The 17,769-nt window shown below is 40.2% G+C and overlaps 2 protein-coding genes across 2 annotated transcripts; both read right to left on the bottom strand.

Annotated features, from left to right (window-relative positions):
* Positions 1-3,272: 3,272 nt before the first annotated feature.
* Positions 3,273-4,892, bottom strand: LOC122879422 (olfactory receptor 24-like). Its single transcript, XM_044203493.1, has one exon. It carries the CDS (start codon positions 4,668-4,670, stop codon positions 3,729-3,731), a length of 942 nt encoding a protein of 313 aa, XP_044059428.1. The 5' UTR covers positions 4,671-4,892; the 3' UTR covers positions 3,273-3,728.
* Positions 4,893-10,790: 5,898 nt separating this feature from the next.
* Positions 10,791-13,404, bottom strand: LOC122879421 (putative gustatory receptor clone PTE03). Its single transcript, XM_044203492.1, has one exon. The coding sequence runs from the start codon at positions 12,436-12,438 to the stop codon at positions 11,497-11,499; it is 942 nt and encodes a 313-aa protein (XP_044059427.1). The 5' UTR covers positions 12,439-13,404; the 3' UTR covers positions 10,791-11,496.
* Positions 13,405-17,769: the final 4,365 nt, after the last annotated feature.

Here is a 17,769-nt window from a genome sequence, read left to right as displayed (position 1 = left end):
TAAGAAACATGTACTATCACTATCCAGTACTAGCAATACTAGCAATGACCAACTGGTAAGATGCTCAGATGGATTAGCAGCTTTATAGGAGTAATGTTTGCTTAACACCAGGCAGCTCCCTGGAGTTTTCTGGTTTACCATAAAGTTTCTTGTCTTGCAATGACAAACACACTGGCTCACAAGGGGCTTTGGAAGAATAAGAAATATATTAGTTAACCCGACCACCACCACACATTAACATAAACAAAGTAAAAATTATTGATTTAATAGAGATAGATTGAGATAAATGTAAATGTAAATTATGATTGTTTACAATTGTTTTGATGTAGTCCATAGCCTCCTAGTCAGCTGCATTTTATGACCTAAACACAGTATGTAAAGCATTACCTATTAATGCTTTACATACTGTGTTTTGGTCAGTTTTGGTCAGTTTTGGCTGTTACTCTGATGGTCAACACACCAGGCAATTAGGGATATTAAATTAACCAAGGATGCCAAGCCACATGGAAACATTCTTCCACCAACAATGAAAACTCCCAGGTACACAGGAAAGGTAACTAGGAATTTCATGTCTTGAAATTTGTAGCTTAGGCAAAAGATTAGTCTACAGAAAACTCTACAGCTAGTGTTGTGCCTTGCTGGCGATGCTTAGGCAAGTCAGCTGCTCAGCCCTGATGATAGAAGAGACTGGGCTCTGAAGAGACAGATTAGTCAATGATGGGGCCTATTAACTGCACTGGTTAAAAGAGGTGGTTGAGGGTGCTAGCTATTGACATTGGGGGTTGGTTCAGAATGCCCATGCTCGCATGCCCCGCAAGGGAAAGTATGTGAAAAATGGAGTGCCATACAGCATTGTATGCCCTAATAACATGCCCTAGTCATCTTTTCTCCCAACCCCACTATACTTTTCATCCTCAATACAGACAACCATTTATCCTCAATACAGACAACCATTTATCCTCAATATGGACCAGTGACATTGATCCTTCACTTCAGTCAGGACTGACTACCCTGCCTTGCAGTGGCTGATGTCATTTAGCAAATGAGAGCCCCATCTGACATGTTGGCTAGAGTACTTACAAGCATAAGATGATACACAGGGTGCGGGGCAAGACATGAAAATGCAAATGCTGTCTTTTTCACCGCCCCCGCAGTAATGACAATTGCCGCCACTGCAATAAACAGGAAGCACAGGACAGAGAGCAGATGGCACCTGATATAAAATACATCACTGTGGCTCCAAAGGGGCCGATGGTTGACAGTCGGCTTGCAGATTTGGATGTGACATAATGGGCGTGCCAACAATATAAGATGTTGACATCTCACCAGTGCTCCCATCCCTGGGAGTGGGTCACACAAAGAATAAGGGCTTTTAAACAAACAACTCAAAAGTTCACAAAAAGGCAAAGGTCCCAAAAGTTAACAGGCAGTGATTTCTCTCTCTGTTAGAACAGGTGGTGACGTGGGTGAGTGGGAATGGAGATCATTTTTCATACTCTTTATACAGTTCATTTTTATAGGGATATGCAACTATCTGAGAAGCCCAGTGCATAGCTAAAGAAATATGTATGTATATATACACAGTATGTACTTTTATTTAAAAACAATTTTCTTCCCTCACTGAATACATTTTCCATCCATCACTTTTGTGATTTGTGCACTTCACTAAAAGTATTTGCTACTGACAAAATGGATTGGTTTGCCAAAGGAATTAGGAGGATTTAAAATAAATAATCATTTGCATTAGGGCTGAAACAATTAATCGAGTAACTTGATTACTAGAAATCATTGATGCAAGTTATTTGCATTTAAGCTTCGTTTAATCCATATAACTGTATACAGCGCACTGTGTTTCACATGGATGATTATGTCGCACAACGCGCTTGTGTGTGATCAGAGACGGTTCAGAGTGTCTTTGGTGTGATTTAACAGCACAGATTACAAAAAGGAGGAAGAGAAATCTATCTATTATAAAACCGACCTAGCCTACCACAACAACATGAAGTCTATTCTTCAGCATCTCAGCAGAAAGCATAACGTTAGAGTCTATGCATCCAGTCCACAGAGCGGCCCCGACACAAGGTTTGTGAAGGCTAGTAATGCTGCGATGGTGTCAAGCAGGGTAGTAGGAAAACAAGGGTTTGATCCCAAATCCAGACAATGGGGGCAGAGCAGGTGCAGTTCAATGACTTTAATGATAAAAAAGTTTACACGGGTCACAGGCAGGTAGCGGTCAAAACCAGGGAATCAATCCAAACAAGGCAACCAAATCTGAGTCCAAAATCCCAGCAGGGTCCAAGGGAAAACAAATAATAACTCCAACAGCACTCCCAGGTAACAAAGGCCAGGACACTTGACACAGAGACAATGACAAAGAGACAAACCAATGACACAGACTAAATACACCCAGGTGAAGGGAGACAACGAGACACAGGTGAGACTAATCAGGACATAGCAAACAATCAAAACCTAGCTAACTTCCCTCATATGTCTGGCAGGAAAAGCAAACAAAGACCCACCTGGTTGCTTTTCCTGCCAGACATATGAGGGAAGTTAGCTAGGTTTTGTTCAAGATATTAACCACAGAAATAAAATACTGCAGTTAATTTGTTAAAACCTGAGCTTCATTCATCAGTTGTTTTTGCTTCCTGCAAATGCCACAAAGAAGACAGTAAAGGCTAACGTTATGCCTGAGCTGTAGTTAGGTTGAAACTTCCTTTTTTAAAGCAAAAGGTCTTTGTTTTTGCATTTCAGAACATGTTTTCTTTAAAACCCAGAATGTAATATGGCACTTAAATGCACTAAATGGGTTTAGTTTTGACATATAATATTATCGTATGCAATTTAAGCAATAAAAATGTAGATTTTTCTAAAAGAGGAAACCAATTGGTTGTTCATTTTAAGAGACGTGTCTTATTTATTTTCTTTTTTGCATATTTACTATTGCTCTTTGATAAAGCAAAAGTATTTCTTATCCAATTACTCGATTAATCGATGGAATAATCTGTAGAATACTCGATTACTAAAATAATTGATAGCTAATTTGTATATGTTTATTACATATATTTGTTAGCTCTTTAAATCAGTGTTGTCAATTACTGAAATAATAGACTATGTGTCTCAACCTCAACACAGTCAGATTTGTCACTGAATTTGCTTTTATTCCATTGTCAAGGACATGGGAAACGGATGCACATATTAAAAATGTCAGTGTTTCATTTCAGAATAAGTTATTCTTCGTATAGTGCACATACAGTATTAGAAAATACACATTATCCATTAAATTGATTTCATTTATTAGGAAATTAACACACAAAGCATAGGCACAGAGCATAGGCACATACTCAAAAGATCTGATTTAAATTCCTTTGATTTTATTGTAAAAGACATATATATGCACATTGCCACATAATTTCCATTGTAAAGGAAAATACATCTTTGTTTTTCATTTCCACATCAATAGCTTATATTATAATCCACATATTAGAAAACGTTAAATATCTGTAGACACAATTGCATTACATTACATTACATTACATTAGTTTTACACAGAGCAGAATGTATATATATATTTTTTCTCTTTTTAATTCAAATATGGATGCAGGTGCAACTGCTCTAACTTTCTTGAATTTACAGCAATGATTTTGTCCATATCTTCATATTTGTTCATCATATTCCTAAATAAAATATTTAAATAGGAAAGCCAAAAGTCAAAAGCCAAAACCGTGTTACAGCTTTGATGAAGCTACATTTCTTTTTAGAAACATTTTTATGCTCTGCCTGAGTTCCGTGGTTTTCAGTCCATATATAATGGGGTCCAAAATGGGGGGGAAAACTAAAACTGACACACCAAGAGCCCTTCTCACAAAAGGGGACACACTCTCAATGCGATGAGCAATGAGTGTGACTAGAGTATTGATTTCTAGGATTAAGTAAACCACTAAATGCGAGCCACATGTCCGAATGGCTTTTTGCCAGGCATCAGACTGATTAGTCTTGACACATGTACGCAAAATCTGTGCATATGTGTACATTATTGTTGACAGTACTCCACCTTGGAGTAAGACTATAGAAAACAGTCCATAGTAGTTGTTCACTCTGGTGTCCTCACAAGCCAGTTTCAATAATGATGGATTGTTACAGTACAAATCCACTATACTTGTTCTGCAAATTTTGAACCGTGCAAGCAATGAAATCAACGTGACTATTAATGAGAAATTTATAAACCATATTATAATAATAATTCTAACTAAGTTATGTGGACTCATGATGGCATTATACCTCAAAGGACAACATATAGCAATATATCTGTCATATGCCATGGCACTCAAGATCAGCAAGTTTCCTGTACCATAAACATGAATCAAAAAAGCCTGAGTAATACATACAGGATGGGAAATCAGTCTGTTCTGTGTCGCAATGCTGAAAACAAGCTGAGGAAAAAAAGCTGTAGCACCCACCATGTCACTAATAGGCAAGTTGAACAGCAGGATGAACATGGGCTTGTGTAGCTTTTTACTCCAAGCAATAGTTGTTAATACCAACAAGTTGAAAAACATAATAAACAGATATGTCAAAGTCCCAAAAACAAATGCTGGATAAATATATGCATCAGATAAGCCCAGTGTTTCCAATGTTAGTAAGACCGCCGAAGATGCATTTGTATACATACTTGTACAGTACTGTACACTATAATGTTGTAGTTGTTGTTACTGTTGAAATAAATTGCCAACTCTTACCAACTGATGAAGAAACAATTTTCAACTGAAAAAAAGAAAAACATAATTATAAACATGATATACAATATACAATATAATATACAATTCTAAATATTATCCCTATGAACAAACAATCTCAGATTAAGTGCTATGGAATAATGTTCTCAGCTGCAGTTGAACTGTGCTATAAGATGTAATGTAAAACTCTCTGCCTTTTATTGGCATTTAAGCACAAGAGTAACCAGTGATATTACCCAAGAGTGCAGTGCAGAAGGTTTTTGTGACAAGACTGACATACATAACATGTATGGTATGATGCAATGCACTTTTAAAATAGTTGTCTTTTGTATTGTGTACGAAACTACCGTTGCCATCTGTGTGACAACAGGGGATTAACCTCTTACAGCAGTTTCACTTTAATTGTATCAAACACGAGCTGAAAGTGTGTCCAGTAGACCCACATCATCGCCGATATGAAGAGAGAATAAAATCTATCCCCTCGAGACTATAAACTCACAGACCAGCTGATCGACTTCCATCACAGTGGCCACACATTTCACTTTCATTATGATCTCAGTCAGCTGAGTCAAGCTGATTTCATGCAGATAAGTGAGAGAAAGAAGTGAGAAGAATATTTGATAGCCACATGTGTGACAAAAACACTTCTTTCAGGTGTTATTTATAGATGTTTTGCTACATCTAAAATGTTCAAATCAAGTGCACGTTTTGCTAAGATGAAGTTTTAAAAATGTTCAAAGAGGGTCAATGTGGTTTTATTGATTGTTAACACTGGGTCATAGCAAATTTCACTCAGGTGGGATCATAGCTGAGCTTGATTCGTGGTTTTCATTGATGGCATTGTCCATCAACTCTTTGACTGGTGATGGGGTTGAGAGGCCACCACCTGAATTATGTTTCCGTTTTTCCAGGGAGAGAAACACTAGCTGTCGTGGGCCACACAACGGGGTAGCAAACCAGGAAGCGAGAAAAGTTTTTTGGCTGATGCGTTGGATGAGCAATTTTTATTAGAATGGATTCGCGCCATCTTGCAGCCTGGTAACAAGTCCTCCAAATTAAACGACAAGTCTACCATCTCTTGAATCCCAGTTTGTCTAACAATTTATTATTTTGCTAAATGTTGAAAATGTTTTCGTAAATATGTAAATGAACTTGGTGAAAACAGTTTGTGTTTGGTGCTTTTGCCTTTCCACACGCCATAGTCAAGTTTATGATCTTTGATCTTTGTTAAACTGGTACATACTCTGTTTATTATATTTATTTTAAAGTGTCAGCATCACTAATGCTACATAATATGACATATGGATTTGAATGTTAATGTATGTGTGCTCAGAATATGATGATTCAAAGATTCTTTGAGAATCGTGCTGACTCTGGTTTGTTATTAAAGAACTAATTGTGAATTTCCCAGTGAAATCTCAGTAGCTACTTGTTAGTTTTGTAGGATGATGCTTTACTTTACTTGATGGGGCACAAAAAAGGTTATGTAATGCGGGACTACTTGTTAACTACTCAGTGTGATGTACCACTTAACTTGAAAATAGTAACTAATGTTAAGTAATTAGTAATTAATGAGTCATTTCTGATTTTGTGCTGCTCAGTAGCTGATTCAGAGCTAACCCTAAAGTAGTCAGTATGTCAATTCAGATAGCTATGAACTAAACATACAAAATGATTCAGGAATATGCTGTCTTCAAGTCTGTCCATGACCATGATATTACACAACAGTACACACACACACACACACACATACACATATATATATAGTTAAGTATATATTCCTTTTTTAAAGCAAAAGGTGTGTCAGGTTCAAGATACCTAGAACATTTAAATCATATACAAGGAAAGAAAGACAAAGGCATTAACTTAAGTTTTACTCGAGGAGAGTAAGCATAGATGCATTCAGTTACATCTCCTACTCACTCTGAAGTGCATCCATGCAGCCTCCTCTTTTTTATTCAGTTTAGGAGATTCCCTGCTACATAGTTTTCTAAGGGGTGGGGGAAGTATATACTGCTACAATAAGAAAAGAAACAAAGTGATGTTGTCAGGTCTATCTCGTGAGAGCGGCCTTGGTGGTAGCCACAACTCATGAGACCATCTGGTGCGGTGTCAGCCTGCCCTGTCGGTATGGCAGGGTGCATTCCTGTTAATCTCACAGACACAAGTTTAATAACACACATATACACACAGCATTGCTGTGTACTTTAAAGGCTACTAAGAACAAAACATAAATGGGATAACTTATGTACATTTTTATTCTAACAAGGTGTTTGTTTTTGCATTTCAGAACATGTTTTCTTTAAAACCCAGAATGTAATATGGCACTTAAATGCACTAAATGGGTTTAGTTTTGACATATAATATTATTGTATGCAATTTAAGCAATAAAAATGTAGATTTTTCTAAAAGAGGAAACCAATTGGTTGTTCATTTTAAGAGACGTGTCTTATTTTCTTTTTTGCATATTTATTATTGCTCTTTAATAAAGCAAAAGTATTTCTTATCCGATTACTTGATTAATCGATAGTATAATCTGTAGAATACTCGATTACTAAAATAATTGATAGCTGCAGCCCTAATTTGTATATGCTTATTACATATATTTGTTTAATGCAACCACAAGGGGGCACAAGCCAGTGTTGTCTTCTGCCAGTCCCAAGTCTGGATAAATGCAGAGCGTTGTGTCAGGAAGGGCATCCGACGTAAAAGACATGCCAAATTAAAAATGCGAATCATGACAATGACTTCCATACCGGATCGGTCGGGGCCCGGGTTAACAACGACCGCCACCGGTGCTGTTGACCTACAGGGTACCAGTGGAAATTGGACTACTGTTGGTCGAAGACGAAGAAGGAGAGGAGGAAGGTGTGTTCGTAGGCAGAGAGAGAAGAGGAAAGCTAAGAATGTAGGACTGACAGTAGGGACTTTGAATGTTGGGACTATGACAGGGAAGGCTAGAGAGTTGATTGACATGATGCAGAGAAGGAAGGTGGACATACTGTGTGTCCAGGAGACTAGGTGGAAAGGTAGCAAGGCTAGAAGCTTAGGAGCAGGGTTCAAGTTGTTCTACCATGGGTCAGATAGGAAGAGAAACGGAGTAGGAGTTATCCTTAAAGAGGAGTTTGTGAGGAATGTTCTAGAGGTGAAAAGAGTATCAGACAGGTTGATGAGTCTGAAGCTGGAAATTGAAGGGGTGATATTCAATGTTGTGAGTGGTTATGCCCCACAGGTAGTATGTGAGTTAGAAGAGAAGGAGAAATTCTGGAGTGAGTTAGATGAAGTGATGCAGAGCATCCCCAGAGGTGAGAGAGTTGTGATTGGTGCAGATTTCAATGGACATGTAGGTGAAGGGAACAGAGGTGATGAGAATGTGATGGGCAGGTTTGGTCTTCAGGACAGGAACGCAGAAGGACAGATGGTGGTAGACTTTGCAAAGAGGATGGAAATGGCTGTGGTGAACACTTTCTTCCAGAAGAGGCAGGAACATAGGGTGACATATAAGAGCAGAGGTGGAAGCACTCAGGTGGACTACATCTTGTGTAGACGTTGTAATCTGAAAGAGACCAGTGACTGTAAAGTAGTGGTAGGGGAGAGTGTAGCCAGACAACACAGGATGGTAGTGTGTAAAATGACTCTGGTGGTGAGGAAGATGAAGAGGACAAAGGCAGAGTAGAGGACGAAGTGGTGGAAGTTGAAAAAGGAAGAATGTTGTGTAGTTTTCAGGGAGGAGCTGAGACAGACTCTTGGTGGTCAGGAAGTGCTCCCAGATGACTGGACCACTACAGCTAATGTGATCAGGGAGACAGGTAGGAGGGTACTCGGTGTGTCATCTGGAAAGAGGAAAGTGGACAAGGAGACTTGGTGGTGGAACGAGGAAGTTCAGGAGTGTATACAGAGAAAGAGGTTAGTTAAGAAGAAGTGGGACACTGAGAGGACTGAAGAGAGTAGACAGGAGTACAGGGAGATGCAGCGTAAGGTGAAGGTAGAGGTGGCAAAGGCCAAACAAAGAGCATATGAGGACTTGTATGCTAGGTTGGACACTAAAGAGGGAGAGGTGTATTTGTACAGGTTGGCCAGACAAAGAGATAGAGATGGGAAGGATGTGCTGCAGGTTAGGGTGATTAAAAATAAGGATGGAAATGTATTGACAGGTGCCAGGAGTGTGATGGGAAGATGGAAGGAGTACTTTGAAGAGTTGATGAATGAGGAAAATGAAAGGGAACGAAGAGTAGAAGAGGTGACTGGTGTGGAGCAGGAAGTAGCAAAGATTAGCAAGAGTGAAGTGAGGAGGACGTTGAAGAGGATGAAGAGTGGAAAGGCAGTTGGTCCTGATGACATACATGTGGAGGTATGGAAGTGTCTAGGAGAGGTGGCAGTAGAGTTTCGGACTAGTTTGTTTAACAAGATCTCGGAGAGTGAGAGGATGCCCGAGGAATGGAGGAGAAGTGTACTGGTACCAATTTTTAAGAACAAGGGAGATGTGCAGAGCTGTGGCAACTACAGAGGAATAAAGCTGATGAGCCATACAATGAAGTTGTGGGAAAGAGTAGTGGAAGCTAGGCTAAGGGCAGGGGTGAGCATTTGTGAGCAGCAATATGGTTTCATGCCTAGAAAGAGTACAACAGATGCAGTATTTGCGCTGAGGATGCTGATGGAGAAGTACAGAGAAGGTCTTAGGGAGTTGCATTGTGTCTTCGTAGATTTAGAGAAAGCGTATGACAGGGTGCCGAGAGAGGAGCTGTGGTACTGTATGAGGAAGTCTGGAGTGGCAGAGAAGTATGTTAGAGTGGTGCAGGACATGTATGAGAGTTGTAAGACCGTGGTGAGGTGTGCTGTAGGTGTGACAGAGGAGTTCAAGGTGGAGGTGGGTCTGCATCAAGGATCGGCTCTGAGCCCCTTCTTGTTTGCTCTGGTGATGGACAGGCTGACAGATGAGGTTAGACAGGAATCTCCATGGACTATGATGTTTGCGGATGACATTGTGATTTGTAGTGAGAGCAGGGAGCAGGTGGAGGAAAATCTAGAGAGATGGAGGTCTGCTCTGGAAAACAGAGGAATGAAGCTTAGCCGCAGTAAGACAGAATACATGTGTGTCAATGAGAGGGACCCAGGTGGAACGGTGAGGTTACAGGGAGCAGAGGTGAAGAAGGTGCAGGACTTTAAGTACTTAGGGTCAATGGTTCAGAGCAATGGAGACTGTGGAAAAGAGGTGAAGAGGCGAGTGCAAGCCGGTTGGAACGGGTGGAGAAAAGTGTCAGGTGTGTTGTGTGATAAAAGAGTATCAGCAAGAATGAAAGGAAAGGTGTTCGAGACGGTGGTGAGACCAGCGATGTTGTACAGCTTAGAGACAGTGGCACTGAAGAAAAGACAAGAAGCAGAGCTGGAGGTAGCAGAGCTTAAGATGTTGAGGTTCTCTTTGGGAGTGACGAGGATGGACAGGATCAGGAATGAGTACATCAGAGGGAGAGCTCATGTAAGATGTTTTGGAGATAAAGTCAGAGAGGCCAGACTGAGGTGGTTTGGACATGTTCAGAGGAGAGACTGCAAATATATTGGTAGAAGGATGCTGAGGTTGGAGCTGCCAGGCAGGGGGTCTAGAGGAAGACCAAAGAGGAGATTTATGGATGTAGTGAGAGAGGACATGAAGTTAATTGGTGTGAGTGAAGAGGATGCAGAGGACAGGGTTAGATGGAGGCACATGATTCGCTGTGGCGACCCTTGAAAGGGAACAGCCGAAAGGAAAAGAAGAAGAAGATTACACATATTTGTTTGCTCTTTAAATCAGTGTTGTCAATTACTGAAATAATAGTCTATGTGTCTCAACCTCAACACAGTCAGATTTACCACTGAATTTACTTTTATTCCATTGTCAAGGACATGGGAAAGGGATGCACATATTAAAAATCTCAGTGTTTCATTTCAGAATAAGTTATTCTTCGTATAGTGCACATACAGTTTTAGAAAATACACATTTTCCATTATATTGATTTTATTTATTAGGAAATTAACACACAGAGCATAGGCACAGAGCATAGGCACATACTCAAAAGATCTGATTTAATTTCCTTTTGTTTTATTGTAAAAGACAAATATATATATATGCACATTGCCACATAATTTCCATTGTAAAGGAAAATACATCTTTGTTTTTCATTTCCACATCAATAGCTCATATTATAATCCACATATTAGAAAACGTTAAATATCTGTAGTCACAATTGCATTACATTACATTACATTACATTAGTTTTACACAGAGCAGAATGTATATGTATTTTTTCTCATTTTAATTCAAATATGGATGCAGGTGCAACTGCTCTAATTTTCTTTTATTCACAGCAATGATTTTGTCCATATATTCATATTTGTTCATCATACTCCTTATAATTTATTAAAAATGACTTACAGTAGAAGGAATTCATAGATTCTCTCAGGAAGAGAAATGACCTCAGCTGTCTCATGTGATGTGTAGTATTTTTAAAAGGTTAGATAATTTACAGACAATTTAAATTAATTATCAAAAATTTTCCAAAAAACATCATCAGATGAAGAAACATGTAACGTGATGTATTTATTGTCCATTGTGAAAGAACGCATGACATATTTTTGCTCAAAGGATTAAATTATACTGGATTTGGAAGTCGTCTTTAGTTTAGACTGTACATATATATATAAAATTTGAAAAATAAAGGTTTAATCCCGCACATGAATGTAAAATATTTCATAGGAAAGCCAAAAGTCAAAACCCAAAACCGTGTTACAGCTTTGATGCAGCTACATTTCTTTTTAGAAACATTTTTACGCTCTGCCTGAGTTCCGTGGTTTTCAGTCCATATATAATGGGGTCCAAAATGGGGGGGAAAACTAAAACTGACACACCAAGAGCCCTTCTCACAAAAGGGGACACACTCTCAATGCGATGAGCAATGAATGTGACTAGAGTATTGATTTCTAGGATTAAGAAAACCACTAAATGCGAGCCACATGTCTGAATGGCTTTTTGCCGGGCATCAGACTGATTAGTCATGACACATGTACGCAAAATCTGTGCATATGTGTACATTATTATTGACAGTGGTCCACCTTGAAGTAAGACTATAGAAAACAGTCCATAGTAGTTGTTCACTCTGGTGTCCTCACAGGCCAGTTTCAATAATGATAGATTGTTACAGTACAAATCCACTATACTTGTTCTGCAAATTTTGAACCGTGCAAGCAATGAAATCAACGTGACTATTAATGAGAAATTTATAAACCATATTATAATAATAATTCTAACTAAGTTATGTGGACTCATGATGGCATTATACCTCAAAGGACAACATATAGCAATATATCTGTCATATGCCATGGCACTCAAGATCAGCAAGTTTCCTGTACCATAAACATGAATCAAAAAAGCCTGAGTAATACATACAGGATGGGAAATCAGTCTGTTCTGTGTCGCAATGCTGAAAACAAGCTGAGGAAAAAAAGCTGTAGCACCCACCATGTCACTAATGGGCAAGTTGAACAGCAGGATGAACATGGGCTTGTGTAGCTTTTTACTCCAAGCAATAGTTGTTAATACCAACAAGTTGAAAAACATAATAAACAGATATGTCAAAGTCCCAAAAACAAATGCTGGATAAATATATGCATCAGATAAGCCCAGTGTTTCCAATGTTAGTAAGACCGCCGAAGATGCATTTGTATACATACTTGTACAGTACTGTTGTTGTTGTTGTTGTTACTGTTGAAAAAAATTGCCAGCTCTTACCAACTGATGAAGAAACAATTTTCAACTGAAAAAAAGAAAAACATAATTATAAACATGATATACAATATACAATATAATATACAATTATAAATATTATCCCTATGAACAAACAATCTCAGTTTAAGTGCTATGGAATAATGTTCTCAGCTGCAGTTGAACTTTGCTATAAGATGTAATGTAAAACTCTCTGCCTTTTATTGGCATTTAAACACAAGAGTAACCAGTGATATTACCCAAGAGTGCAGTGCAGAAGGTTTTTGTGACAAGACTGACATACATAACATGTATGGTATGATGCAATGCACTTTTAAAATAGTTGTCTTTTGTATTGTGTACGAAACTACCGTTGCCATCTGTGTGACAACAGGGGATTAACCTCTTACAGCAGTTTCACTTTAATTGTATCAAACACGAGCTGAAAGTGTGTCCAGTAGACCCACATCATCGCCGATATGAAGAGAGAATAAAATCTATCCCCTGGAGACTATAAACTCACAGACCAGCTGATCGACTTCCATCACAGTGGCCACACATTTCACTTTCATTATGATCTCAGTCAGCTGAGTCAAGCTGATTTCATGCAGATAAGTGAGAGAAAGAAGTGAGAAGAATATTTGATAGCCACATGTGTGACAAAAACACTTCTTTCAGGTGTTATTTATAGATGTTTTGCTACATCTAAAATGTTCAAATCAAGTGCACGTTTTGCTAAGATGAAGTTTTAAAAATGTTCAAAGAGGGTCAATGTGGTTTTATTGATTGTTAACACTGGGTCATAGCAAATTTCACTCAGGTGGGATCATAGCTGAGCTTGATTCATGGTTTTCATTGATGGCATTGTCCATCAACTGTGTGTCTGGCGATGGGGTTGAGAGGCCACCACCTGAATTATGTTTAAATTTTTCCAGGGAGAGAATCACTAGCTGTCGTGGGCCACACAACGGGGTAGCAAACCAGGAAGCGAGAAAAGTTTTTTGGCTGATGAGCAATTTTTATTAGAATGGATTCGCGCCATCTTGGAGCCTGGTAACAAGTCCTCCAAATTAAACGACCAGTCTACAATCTCTTGAATCCCAGTTTGTCTAACAATTTATTATTTTAAGATGGTGTAGTCCCTCATTCGTCCATGAGTGTTCTATCGTAGAAAAGGTTTCAGTCGTAACTCGGGATTGCAGAGTGGGGTGCATTTGCATCTAAAAGCTACCAACCACACATTTGAAGACAGTGAGGTGAAGATTCTAAGTAGAGAGAAGAGTTGGTTTGAAAGGGGTGTCAAGGAAGCCATTTTTGTGAAAAAAGAAAACCCCTCTTAGAACAGGAATGGTGGTCTGAGATTAAATCTGCCCAAAGTTTACCACAGTGTATTAGCACCTTGGTCACGCCAATCATATGCTAATCAGGTACTTAATAGTGATGAGGGAGTTACAGCCAGAAAACAATAGGCCTGATTACTGATTACTGGGCCATCATGGAAACAGTTAGGTCAGTTTCAGGTGAAACTAGGCAGAGTAATCAACAGATACTCAGGTAGACTCCTTCCTGAGGGCAGGGCTTATGTAACACAGAGTAGCTTAAATTTCTGAGTCCATTTTTCACAATTGAGAATGACTTCCGGATGGGAGCCGAAATGTCTTGATTCTGAAAACAGTGTTAAGATGACTACGACTGAAACCTTTTCTACAATTTACTATTTTGCTAAATGTTGAAAATGTTTTGTAAATATGTAAATGCACTTGGTGAAAACAGTTTGTGTTTGGTGCTTTTGCCTTTCCACACACTGTAGTCAAGTTTATGATCTTATGTCATAGCTAGCCACTATGCCCCCCTGATCCTCATGTTACCCAGTGTTTCCACCATCCCTTATGTCTCCTGGCTGTCCTCTGTCTGTCATTGTGTTGTTTGTGTTCTAGCCTGGCTTCCTGGGTACCTGCTTGAGGCTGATCACCGGCACACCTGCATTCCATTATTCATCAGTCTCCACCGTTCTCATACCAGGCACCTCCACACCACTGACGCCAGACTTGAGTACGCCACGTTCGCTACGGCAAATAGTAAGTTACGATTAAAGTATTATCTTCTTGCATATCGGTGATTATGATCTCCCTCTGCCTCAGACACGTTCGCTGTCGGTGATCACCGCTCCAGACCACTCTACACCTTCGCTTCACCAGTCCACCGCCTGGTTGTTCAGCTACCATCTCTACACTCATCAGTCCAGAGCCGGCAGCCTCGTCTCCATTCAGAGTGCCGCCAGTTTTCGTCCCCGACCCGGTCCGGTCGAGTTCCCGAGGCTACCGTCAACTACGCCGAACTTCTCACTACCCACCAACTTTCTGATTAATAAAGACTGTGGTCAACTTACCGACCTCTGTCCCGTGTGTTCTGCATTTGGGTCCTAAAACCTGAGTTTACGACATCTTAGGTTAAACTGGTACATACTCTGTTTATTATATTTATTTTAAAGTGTCAGCATCACTAATGCTACATAATATGACATATGGATTTGAATGTTAATGTATGTGTGCTCAGAATATGATGATTCAAAGATTCTTTGAGAATCTTGCTCACTCTGGTTTGTTATTAAAGAACTAATTGTGAATTTCCCAGTGAAAACTCAGTAGCTACGTGTTTTGTAGGATGATGCTTTACTTTACTTGATGGGGCACAAAAAAGGTTATGTAATGCGGGACTACTTGTTAACTACTCAGTGTGATATACCACTTTTCTTGAGGGGGGAACAAAAATAGTAACTAATGTTAAGTAATTAGTAGTTAATGAGTCATTTCTGGCTTTGTGCTGCTAACCCTAAAGTAGTCAGTGTGTCAATTCAGATAGCTATGAACAAAATGATTCAGGAATATGCTGTCTTCAAGTCTGTCCATGACCATGATGTTACACAACAGTACATACACATATATATATAGATAGATAGATAGATAGATAGATAGATAGATAGATAGATGATGTGTGTGTGTGTGTGTGTGTGTGTGTGTGTATATGTATGTAAATTTAAGGGATAATATACAGCAAGGTGGTCCTGCATCCCCCTGTCTGGGATAATTTCACAATAATGACCAGCTTATTACACGGATACTTACTACTGTCTTCATAACAGCAGTCTGCTCTTCAGAAATAATAGACCATAGAATGCCATAATTGACCAATCAGAAGAAGTATTCAACAAAGCCATGTAATATATATGCAGTGGTGTGAAAAAGTGTTTGCCCCCTTTCTTTCTTTCATTTCTTTCTTCTTTCTTATGGTGGAGTCATGAACACTGACATTAACTGAGGCAAGTGAGGCCTGCAGTTCTTTGGATGTTGTTGTGGGATCTCTGAATGGCTGAAGAAGAACAAAATGAAGACTTTAGACTGGCCTAGTCAAAGTCCTTACCTGAATCCTATTGAGATGGGCCATGTAGCTTTGGATTTTGTTTTCCCTTAATAAGAACAACCTTCATTTAAAAACTGCATTTTGTGTTTACTTGTGTTATCTTTGACTAATATTTAAATTTGTTTGATGATCGGAAACATTTTAGTGTGACAAACAAGAAATCAGGAAGGGGGCAAGCACTTTTTCACACCACTGTGTATGTATATATATATATATATATATATATATATATATATATATATATATATATATATATATACATATATATATAGAACTTTGTCCTTCACCCTCCGCGGGTGGTCTCATCCTTCGTGCTCGGGTCCTCTACCAGAGGCCTGGGAGCTTGAGGGTTCTGCGCAGTATCTTTGCTGTTCCCAGTACTGCACTCTTCTGGACCGAGATGTCTGGTGTTCTTCCAGGGATCTGCTGTAGCCACTCCTCCAGTTTGGGGGTCACTGCCCCGAGTGTGCCGATGACCACGGGCACCACTGTTGCCTTCACCTTCCAGGCCTTCTCCAGCTCTTCTCTGAGCCCTTGGTACTTCTCTAGTTTCTCATGTTCCTTTTTCCTGATGCTGCCATCACTTGGTATCGCCACGTCAACCACAATGGCTTTCCTCTGCTGTTTGTCAACCACCACGATGTCAGGCTGGTTCGCCATTACCATTCTGTCAGTCTGAATCTGGAAGTCCCACAGGATCTTGGCTCGGTCATTCTCTACCACCTTCGGAGGTGTTTCCCACTTTGACCTCGGGGTTTCCAGTCCATACTCAGTGCAGATGTTCCTGTACACTATGCCAGCTACTTATGGCGCTCCATGTATGCTTTTCCTGCCAGCATCTTACACCCTGCAGTTATGTGCTGGATTGTCTCAGGGGCCTCTTTGCACAGCCTACACCTTGGGTCTTGTCTGGTGTGGTAGATCTGGGCCTCTATTGCTCTGGTGCTCAGGGCCTGCTCCTGTGCAGCCATGATGAGTGCCTCTGTGCTGTCCTTCAATCCAGCCCGCTCTAGCCATTGGTAGGACTTCTTGATATCAGCCACTTCAGTTATGTTCCGGTGGTACATCCCGTGTAGGGGTTTGTCCTCCCATGATGGTCCTTCCTCCAGCACGTCTTCCTCTGTTCCCCATTGCCTGAGACATTCCCTGAGCATGTCATCTGTTGGGGCCTTATCTTGGATGTATTTGTGGATCTTGGATGTTTCATCCTGGATAGTGGCTCTCACACTCACTAGTCCACGGCCGCCTTCCTTACGGCTAGCGTACAGTCTCGGGTGCTGGATTTGGGATGGAACCCTCCATGCATGGTGAGGAGCTTCGCGTCTTAACATCTGTGGTCTGTATCTCTTCCTTTGGCCACCTTATTATTCCCGCAGGGTATCTGATCACTGGCAGGGCGTAGCTGTTTATTGCCTGGGCCTTGTTCTTGCCATTGAGCTGACTTCTTAGGACTTCCCTTACTCGTTGGAGGTATTTGGCCATTGCCGTCTTCCTTGTTGCCTCTTCGAGGTTGCCATTTGCCTGTGGTATTCCAAGGTACTTGTAACCATCCTCAATGTCTGCTATTGTTCCTTCTGGGAGTGAGACCCTTCTGTGTGGACTACCTTCCCTCTCTTTGTCACCATTCGACTGCACTTCTCAAGCCCGAATGACATCCCAATGTCAGAGCTGTAGATCCTGGTGGTGTGGATCAGTGAGTCGATGTCCCGCTCGCTCTTAGCGTATAGCTTGATGTCATTCATGTAGAGGAGGTGACTGATGGTGGCCCCGTTCCTGAGTCGGTATCCATAGCCAGTCTTGTTGATTATTTGGCTGAGGGGGTTCAGACCTATGCAGAACAGCAGTGGGGACAGAGCATCTCCTTGGTTAATGCCACAT

This window comes from Siniperca chuatsi, linkage group LG7 (genome assembly GCF_020085105.1).
Source record: "Siniperca chuatsi isolate FFG_IHB_CAS linkage group LG7, ASM2008510v1, whole genome shotgun sequence".
Classification (NCBI taxonomy): domain Eukaryota; kingdom Metazoa; phylum Chordata; class Actinopteri; order Centrarchiformes; family Sinipercidae; genus Siniperca; species Siniperca chuatsi.
The sequence above is the reverse complement of the archived record's forward strand: the minus strand, read 5'-3'. Positions and strand labels throughout refer to the sequence as shown.